This window comes from Amaranthus tricolor, chromosome 1 (assembly GCF_026212465.1).
Source record: "Amaranthus tricolor cultivar Red isolate AtriRed21 chromosome 1, ASM2621246v1, whole genome shotgun sequence".
Classification (NCBI taxonomy): Eukaryota; Viridiplantae; Streptophyta; class Magnoliopsida; order Caryophyllales; family Amaranthaceae; genus Amaranthus; species Amaranthus tricolor.
Window position 1 is genome coordinate 35,407,380 of NC_080047.1, and position 10,608 is coordinate 35,417,987.

At 35.4% G+C, this 10,608-nt stretch overlaps 1 protein-coding gene across 1 annotated transcript in view; it reads right to left on the minus strand.

The window, feature by feature from the left end:
- Positions 1–337: 337 nt before the first annotated feature.
- Positions 338–10,608, minus strand: part of LOC130815528 (uncharacterized) — an 11,406-nt gene continuing 1,135 nt past the window's right edge. Inside the window, exons 2-7 of the mRNA XM_057682018.1 lie at positions 5,231–5,428; positions 3,943–4,215; positions 3,505–3,607; positions 2,675–2,793; positions 2,400–2,579; positions 338–1,328 (exon numbers count right to left, since the gene is read on the minus strand). Coding sequence (XP_057538001.1) covers positions 558–1,328; positions 2,400–2,579; positions 2,675–2,793; positions 3,505–3,607; positions 3,943–4,215; positions 5,231–5,428 — 1,644 coding nt within the window. The 3' untranslated portion in view covers positions 338–557. The remainder of the gene's footprint in view (positions 1,329–2,399; positions 2,580–2,674; positions 2,794–3,504; positions 3,608–3,942; positions 4,216–5,230; positions 5,429–10,608) is intronic.

Sequence of the window (10,608 nt, forward strand, 5' to 3'; positions counted from 1 at the left end):
TATATCATTGATAATATGCTAAAAAATTAAGAGTACCATTGATCATTTCTCTTGTTTATTTTTACATTAAAATAAAAACTAAAAGTATTTAAATCTTTTTATTAATGTTTGATAGTTTGTTAAAGGAAAAAATTCAATAAGATCACAGTTGATAAAAGTTGAATAACATGAAAGTACCATTTATAATCCAAAAAAATTGAGAATAACATTGATAGAGTTAAAATACAAGGGAACCATTAATAAAAATTTCCCTAATTCAAATGGATGGATGTGATTTTTTTTTTTGACTCATTCGGTTAAACATGACACAGAACTTCGACAGTACACTTTTAATATCCGCAATTCGTCCAATTTAATTTAAAAACCAAGCAGAGACTGAAGACTATAGTCAACTTTTCCATTAATCGAGAGACATCTGCATCATTGAATCAACACCATGATGGAACACTGTCTTGAAATTTACATAAAAAATAAGCAAGAATGCACGAGCCTAAAACCAGACGAGATTGCCAACAGAATATGTACTATATTTATATGTATTATATAAAGATGATTAATTAGTTTTCTTTTGTGTCACATGAAAATGTTTCATCATTTTCAAGTTCATTAATAAGTTGCTCCATCATTTTCTTGTACATGGGCATATAATGATCATTAATCATCGTTTTTGTCAATCTGATCTTACTATACAAATGCCTAGGTGTCTCGTAGATGCCCACTCGTTCTTCAACGGCATCTTCATCACCTGAACTAGAATCGTTAGAAAAACGAACTGATAGCATATGCATGATTCGTCCTGGTGGGTAAAACTGATGATTCTCTTGAATGTCGGAAGAGGAAATTGGTTGTTCATTCTCCACGGCTTCAGCTAACACATGTGCCTCTTCAGTAATCTCTTGAACAGCAGCAGCAGCAGCTTCTTGTTCCTGAACTAGGGCCTGAGCTTCATCCTGTTTCTTAAGCTCCTTCTCCAACTGATACCACAGCTCACCTTCAGTGGCTGCCTCCATTGTTGACGTAGTTAGATCTTTATCGGCTGCCAGGAGTTGCTCTTCCTCCTCCTCTGTGTCATTATCAAGTCCTGAACCTTCACTAGAAAAAATGTAATCACCACTTTGTATCCCAGTGTCTGTGCATGTTACTTCTGTTACTAATACTTCTGTTGTGCAGGATGTAGGGATTAATGAGGTCTCAGCCAAACCCTCCTCTTTAGGGCTTATTGATTGAACCACATTCCTGCGGCGTGCTCCCATGCATGACCATGAGGATAAGGTTGGACGGGTACGAACAACGGCTTGTGCAACATCTTGAGCTCTCCTCATCACGACCTATACAAAAATCATGATGAATATATGCCAAAACATGTACTTGAGGGGGGAGGGTTGCATGTAGTATTCAAACATTCACAACTCGAGAAGATTATGGTCCGCCTTCAGCTATCAGTCCTATCCTATTTCCACCTAAAAATCCACTAGTATTATTAAAATTTGCATATCACGTGTCGTGCATACAGTACACAAACATTCGCACCTTAAAAAGACTACGGTCACCTAAATATCCACTAGTATTATAAAAAATTGCACATCACTTGCATACAGCAACTCAAGAAGATTACAGTTAGCCTTTACTCGTATCCTAAATTTACACCTAAACCATCCACTATATTATAAAAATTTGCACATCAACCATCTCAGTATTACCTAATTCAATAAAATCCCTGCGATTGCAAACTGTGACAAGCGAATGTGATCGTTTTATGGTCCAACTTAAGAAAATTGCACTTCAAAAAGCAAATAAGGTAACATCAGTCAAGTCCCACTATGGGTGAAATAAGGAGCTGAATATACACATGAAGCCCCATATATACATCTATAGAAACCGTTTTCAAGTGACCCTTGTGATACGCAAAGGTTATGTTCCACTTCACAACAAATAAGAAACAAAGAGAATATCAAAGTCATTTCAATTTAATTCCTTAGGATCCAAAAAACAAAGAAAGCAACCTCCATACCAAAATATTTATTACGACAAATCTTGTGATTCTCAAATGATAGTGGAAATTTGGCTGATAGGAACAAACTTTGTAAAGTGGACAGAGTGATGTGATAATAGATTATAAACAGGATCAGAAAGAGATGCCTAAGTATTGAAGGTGAAAGTAGTACCCATTATTACAAGTGGAATAGGTAGAGCATAATTTGCCTTTTCCTGTGAATCTAAGTATAGCGAATGTAATCAGTACAAGATAAGGCCTGGAAGTTTGGAATAATTAGTAGCATAGAGAATACTTTTGACTTGTTTTCCTTTTATTTCCCAATTGCCATATGATACAAGTATATGAAGCTTTCTTTACCCTATTGCATTTCTTCACATCCAAACCTATAAGAATTGAGGAATACCTGGGTACCACTTGAGACAGGACGCAAAAGAGCACCAGCACCAGCAACTCTAGCCTTTGCACTGATAGCTATAGATGGTATGCGGGATCCTATGGCTGTAGCAGAACGGTAGAAAACATTTAAGACTCTTGTTCTCTCAACTTGATCACGCAGATCATTCAACCAAGATGATGCAGTCACCTGCTACACAAACAATAATGAGGCTTTTTCATACAGGAAGCAAATTACTTGATAAACAATAAACTACAAAGATAAGCAATGGGAGCTTACAGCACCTCAGAACGAAGATCATCAATAGATGCAGTTGAAAATGTAGGCACTAAATCAGAACCATTAATGACTGTAGAAATGAAAGGTTTGCCAGATTCTGCCAACTCCCATGTCATGCAAGCAGCTGCAAAATTGGACTCCATGTCAACATCCACATGAACGTTACAAACTTACAATACACAGCATTCTATTCTTTTAAGTCATTTCTAATGGCATGCCACTGCATATAATTAATACTGAAATTTCCAGGTGCAGCTGGTCCAAGTCGTGTGAAATTCAGTTCAGGCGACAGTTAGCTGATGCATATTAAGTACAATTTGATCTCTTACATCAGGTCATTTTTTCCAGGTCTAAATTGATGCTGTTACCAAAAGATTAATGACAGCTCATTGAACAAACTATGTCGTTGTTGAGATGAAACGATTTGAATGGATGTTGGATAGTAATCTTATTTGAACTCCCTTCTAATTACTCGATATTAATTGCAGCCTATCATCAAAGGCCATGGGAAGTATCTCAATCAATAGAGATAAGTCAAAATTTTCACAACTCTTCTTTTTATTACAAGGTACGCTGAGGGAAGGGGAGGACTAGAGAGAATCAAACCCAAGACCTTACCTGGAGAAAGCAGTACTTGCTTCAAAACTGAGAAATCTCCTAATTTTTCACAATTCTAAAATTGAGCAAATACCTTGTCTGAGGGAAACAATAGCTAAACATACTGGATAATAAAAGCATCAATAAACTCTATAGGACTGAAGTCAAAATATGTTGTACAAGAAATTGTAAAACTGAACCAAAACTTTGCAAACAACAAAAGGGGTCAATTATGCACCTGGGGCAAATGCTACACAGGTGCTCGCGGAAAACTCCTGTTGCTCTCGCAAAATATATGTCAACAAAGCAGCAGTTCCACCACCAAGGGAATGACCAACAATCTAGAACACAAAAGAACTCCCCTCAATCCTTAAGAAAATTTTCATCACAAGATATGCCAACTCTTTAATTAGATTGCTTTAAGGAGTACTTTTGTTTCCAATTTTCAGTTAAGGCAGCAACTGAACATGTAGAACCAATTTTAGCTGGTGCAATTAATTCAGTGCATTATTTGAAATTTGATTTTCTTTATGTTATAACCAGCAAACTACTAATCACAATTAATTTATTTTAGCACAAACAGATAAAAGCACAAACACAATTTATTCAACGAGTACAATACATAGTGAACAAAAAGGTATTGAATCTAATACAAAGTACAGATATCAAGGCCCACCTTTATATTATAATTAGGATGATCACTCAGAGCTTTGATGAGGCAAGGGGTGCTAAGCTTAGCTATCCAACGAGCAGCAGCTACCATTCCACAATGAGCATATCCAAGAATTAAATTGCTTATCCCACCATCATGTAATACAGAATGATGAAAAGGTACCACGGCACCAGTTGCTGCTGTTAGCGTATCTTTGATGCTATGTGTACCCCGAATTAACAAAAGTAAACATTTGGAGCCATGATCAGTTATAATAGTGAAGGCAGGCTTCAGAAGCTGCAGATATTATACCATGAACATCAAAGAATTAAAACTTCATTAGAATGAAGATAGAAACGCAAATCAAGTGAATAACTACAAAAAGCAAACTTATACTATAGTGAAGGCAGGCTTCAGAAGCTGCAGATATTATACCATGAACATCAAAGAATTAAAACTTCATTAGAATGAAGATAGAAACGCAAATCAAGTGAATAACTACAAAAAGCAAACTTATACTACAGTGAAAATGTCCAAGACAAACTGCAATTAAAAGAAAGAAACAATGACCACAATTCTATCCATACTCAAATTACCTGAAATTAGGGTCAAACCCAACCATGACTCAATTCAACCATTAATGAAATGAACTTATGAGATACTTCCATTTTTTGATAAAGAAAAAGCTTTATTGATAATGAAATGAAGAAAGTAAAAGAATAGGGATACATCTCTATAACATAAGAAAATTACACTAAGATTCTCCATTCACTCCTACACAGATCTCCTAAATTATAACCCAAACAGAAACAGTTATATACAATGTTGTACACTGTTGTACCCAAAACTGAAATGAAAAGAAATTTTGAATCATTTTTCAAGATGAACCCAAACCTAAGCGTTCTGCATCATGAACAAGAATTATTCAATTGATTACTAATTCAATTGATTACCCAAATTTAGCATCACAAATGACTTGACCTGAAAAAATATAACCCAACCAAAACAAAATCAAACATTTTAGCTGGTTAACAGTCAAGCAGATGAAAGAAGTATCACGGCAACCAAACATATGAATCAACATCCTATGTTTACTCTACCCTTCATAAAATTCCTAGCCTATTTCTCAATGGTAAATGCAGCTCTAAACGCAGGGTAGTGCACTTCTAATTTACATAAAAGTTGAGTGACTCTAAATAACAGATCGAACAAAAAGCTTTTGACGAGAAAAAATGGCAAACTAGTATGGTATGTTCACAGCAAAACTTCTTCCAGACATTTCACATGAGAAGAACAGAAAACATTTACTTACACCAGCTTTGGGCTTCTGAAGAAGAACATCAGCTTCAGTGTACCCAGAAGACTCCAAAAACACAGGAAATGGCTTCTTGGAGAAAAGCATGCACATTGTCAGCAGCCTCAAAAAATGTTTTAGCTCAGACACAATTTCAGGACCTTTGAGCTGAATACAATCATCACTGGCATACACACTTGCAACTTGGAAATCTCCCTGCAGAATACAGGATTAAATCAATTCAAATATAAATATATGATACATAGAATAGTAAAATGAACAGCTTCTGATTTTCTGATAGTGTCTAAAGGCAATTTCAACTGTTTGCTCCATCTCTCTTTAATAAGTAGTATAGTAGTCTATTATCAACAATGCTTATTACACATGTTATCAGAAAGAAGACAGCTTGGTTACTTGACTATCCAGATTCCAGACTCAGGACTCAGGAGTAGTCTAAAAGAATTGTCAAATTGTAAAATGAAAATCTGAAGTTAAGTAGCAGTCAACGTGAAAATTTTGAATAAGCCAAAATTAGTAGAAAAGAAACAAAGATGAATGCTGTTGAGACTTGCGAAATTTTACTTTTTGCCCAAGAAGTTTATGTCACTCACCTAGAAGTATATAACTGAAGGCAGACACTAAGATTATACCATAATACTCTTCCATAAAAACACGGGAAAACACCCTGAAGCAGAACCTATGCTCTATTTCATAGTTTATTTGCTAGCAAGAACCACTCAACTATTGTCTAAGAGCATCCAAAGGAGACAACTCTTTTGAAATATGAGCCTTCCATTATTGATGAGCTTCAATTCTTTATAATTTCTAATGATAAAAAAGGACAGGAAAGAACTGACACGAGCTGTAATGGCAACAAAAACATCTAATGTGTCCAAATATGTCAAGAATAGACCACGTTGCTTCTGACAAATCATGAACTCTTAATTATCTATATCTCTCTATGTCCCAACTTCTTTTCCACGGCTCAATACCATTATATAACCTTCTAAACATACAGCAAACCTCACTGTCAACAGTCAGAAACCCTTAATGATATACTAGTTCAACCATTTATCAAGGACAGACATCATCATTTCTGTATATCGAAGCTTTCAGATATAAATGACAAGAAAAAGCATAAAACTAGAGAACTGGAATATGTAAAACAAACCTCCTGAGCTAAGACATTACTAAGGTGCTAACTATTCAAGGTTGAACATAAAGAGGTGATTTATTTATAAAGAGTTAAATGGTGCATCAGTCCATCTTTGATATGCTCCATTTATTGAAAAAATTGAAAAAAATTGCAACCCTCTGTCTCCTCACATCTTATATCCATAATTTATGTGCAGCTAGCTACAATAGAATACCGATCAGACAAGTGACCAACAAAACCATCCCAAACAAATTACATCAAATACATAGCCACTTTACATTGAAAGCAAAAATGTTATGAAGCCATGGATAGGATGAAAGTTCTTAAGTTGGCGAGGCACTGGTGAAAGTTCTTAGGATGGTTGACGGTGAGAAGTAGCTGACTACGGGGTACATTTTTGAAGCCATGGATAGGGCTAAGGAGACTATTGCTAAGAGTTTTCAAATGAAGGAGCAACATGACAAGGAGGCCTTAGGATACATTGATAACAGATGGAACTGTTCTTTGCATGCAGCTGGTTATTTTCTAGACCCGACCATCTATTATGATAACCCAGAGGCGGCAGGTTGTGAAGAATTTATGGGATGGTTTGACTGCAGGCACTTCAAGGTTAGTTAGAGATGTTGATACTCGAGACAAGATTCCATCCAAGTTGCCAAATCACAAAAATTCGGTGGGTCTTTTTGGAACACAATGGCCATTAAGCAACAAAAAAAAATAAAAAAAATAAAAAAAAAAAAAGAAGTCCTCCAAGTATAAAAATAAAACTATTAGAAAATCTTTTGCTTAATATTTATGACATTTCTTTTAACTAACATGAAAATCACTATGTCTTCTTTTCTAATAGCTGAGTGGTGATCTACTTATGGAGCTTCAACTCCCAATCTCTAAAAGTTTGTTGTAAGGCTTTTAGTCTCACTTGTAGTGCTAGTGGTTGTGAAAGGTATTGGGGTGTCTTTCAACATGTAAGCATTATTCTTCCTATATAATTTATTTTATATATTTTAAAGCACTTACTTTATATACACCTTACAATATTTTTTCCCAGCTTCATACAAACAAGAGAAATCGATTAACTCAAAGTCGGTTGAATGTAGATAAAAGCAAAGATTGGTTGCTTGTGAGGATTAAATATGATAATTTTGATAATTAAGTAGAGTATGTGTTTGGTGATGATGATTTGACGTGGGAGCAAGTCATTAGAGCTTTTGATGCTAATGATTCGAGTTATGTCACTTGATCTTCAAGGATGGCAAATAGTGCAGGTCCTTCCTCTAGAAAAGATAAAGGACAAAGAATTGCTTATGAGAAAGATATTCCTAATGTGATGATGAGGAGGAAGAAGAGGATATTAGTAATGATGAGAAGTATACAAGAAATGGTAAAAATGCTTATGAGGAAGATGATTTTGATTTAAATTTTTAGTGATTATTATTTTGTTAAATTGTATCACAAAACATTTAAACCATCAAGAACTTTCTTGACTTTTATCTTTGTTTAGCTTTTATTTCTTTTGTTAACTCAAGAATATATTATCGACTTATCGAGTAATCATATGACTTTAAGTGTTAAATTAGTATATATGTTACTTATATGTTATTATAATATGAATTTCATATTGTTTTAAGTATTAATTTGTTTAAAAATTAATTTAGAGTTTTTTAGCAAAATTATGTGCTTCGCATCCAAAAAGCCTGCGCCTTCACCTTGCGCCTTGGAAAAAAGGACATTTTGCGCCTTGCACCTCTTAAAACTAAGTCCTTCGGTATAAATTGTGCCCTAGCTCGAATCATGACGGCATGATCCGCCTTCTTCAGCATAGAAGCCTGAAGCTTCTTGATCAGATCCTGGAGATCGTCCAGTGGTAGCACCATGAACGAGTAGCGGCCTTTTCAATTGGTTCTAACCACCATAAGTGTTTCCACCCCTTTGGGACGAAAAAATAAGGGAATAGCACACTCGCATGAGATTTCATGAGGAAGAGCCTTATGACGCAAAGATAATGAAAAATCATAAATTTTATGATTTTCGCAAAAGTCATGCACCAAATTCGTATCACGGGCTTATTGCTTTCCATTGTAGTAAAAGAAGTTCTTGAAAAGAGAGATCTTTAAAACAGGAAAGTTCTTAAGAGAAGTTCTTGAAAAATGTCCTTTGATCAAGAAGAAATGGATGGTAATGAACAAATGAAGGGATGAAGGGGTATTTATAGGGTCAATATGATATAATACACCTGGTGTATTATAGCGTTTATAGGTATGGTATCTTAGAAATTCAAAAATATTCAATTATGTAATCAATGCTATTAAATTTAATATAAATATCGTAGAAAGTACAATGCTGATGACATCAATCGACTTTGAAAGGAAACTTATGTAATACAATAAATGTAAGCTCTCAAAATATGGACAAAGACACTTAAACAAGTAATATCTCGGTGTCGTCTTCCCAGAAAGAATATGCGCGGCGACATCTTCCTAAAGAAAGGACGTCCCAGAAGCATTCTCCTAGAAGTCCCGATTACAACCTTTTTCCAGGGGTGAATACTTTGGAAACGCTGGTCAGAATGAGGGATCCCATGCTCAACTATGTCCTCAAGCAAACCCATGGAACCTATTTTCACAACTTCCTTGGGGGGGGGCCAACCACAAAATGTCCAAACTGAATTATTGAAGTACTCCCTCCGTTCCTTAAAGAAGTTCTCACAAGGAATATTCCTGGGAATTAAGAAAAACATAGTCTTTTTGATAGTGGATATATTATTTTATTGAATAATAAATTTGATGACGAAAATGTGGGACCATAAACATTAAAAAATTATTAAAAGAAAGTTAGTGCAAAAAAATATGGGGGCCATAACTGATAAAAAACTGTTTTTATAAAGTTAGAGAGAAACATGTGGGGACCATAAAGAATATAAAAATGTTAAAATAAAGTTAGTGAAAGATATGTGAAGACCGTAAGCATTATTAAAATATTGAAATGAGGATGAACAAGGTTATTTTTGTCAAAAATTTGTGACATTAATAGAAGATTTTTTATGAGAACGACAAATGGAACAAGGCAAGATGGGCAAATAGAAACTTCTTCAAAAAACGGCGAGAGTATCTCATAAGCCATCTGGTTCTTGGGCCTAGGTCTTGTATGGTAATCTTATTAGGCCAACCCCTTAGCTTGCGCCAAAGGATAGGTTACACGAGGAAAAGTCTTCCCCTACATGAGTAGTGGGAAAACCTAAAAACAGTCGGTAACGGAATAACCACAAAAGGTAATGTGGGGAGGAGGTTATTCAAACCTCTGACCTAATTCCTTACAATAAATACGCATTAATATCTCTCACTAAACATTAACTCTGAAAAGGTGTTCTGACATTTGTTGAGCATTTATTACGTCCCTGCAACAATAAAGAAATTCTAGCATGGAACCTCCTAGCTGAAGGCTATAGTGCACTTGGAATAAGGTTATCTGGGTATCCCAACCGGACTTGGGCGCTAGACGGTCCCCGAAGACACCCTTCGGGCCCCTTGACGTGTGTTAGTAGAGTTATAATCAAAGCACTGGCGTTATATCCAACCCAATTTGGAACTGATCATTATTGTTCTCGTTTGTGTTGGAACACCCACCTTACACCCATTAAGAATTTCAACAAGGTGAAACTCTAAGAAATAAAATATCTCTCCTGTTTATAAACTTACAAGGGTATCATGCATAGTGGAAAGATTATAATTCTGGAAACAAAGGCCTCAATCTCCCAATATCGTATTTTCTCAACATTAAAAATGACCACAGTAAGATGCCAAAAGGTAACTTGAGATACTATCTTCTATGAACTACAAAACTTGACTAGATTATATATATAAGCTAGAAGAGCCTCCCACCAATTGCACTATAGATACTCAATTCCATAAGAACCAGACTCAATAGGAACCACAATTACAGTCAAGCGATACCCTCCCTCCCTCTTCTCAACGGTCCAGATAGAAAGGTTTTCAAACACACAACATTCATCCCCTCATGCATGGAGCACAGGGTTCACATCAGATGTTGGGTTGTAATGAATCACTATACAACAGGACATCACCTAAGGCACATAGTGAATATAAATTTGGATTTACGTACCCACCTTTCTAGAATAAAATCACATCACTCAATCAAAAAGTTGCTTGCCTATAAGTCACAAATTGAAATCTGAACTCTAGTTGTCCAAATTAAGAGTCGAACATATGATAACCTTGAAGGC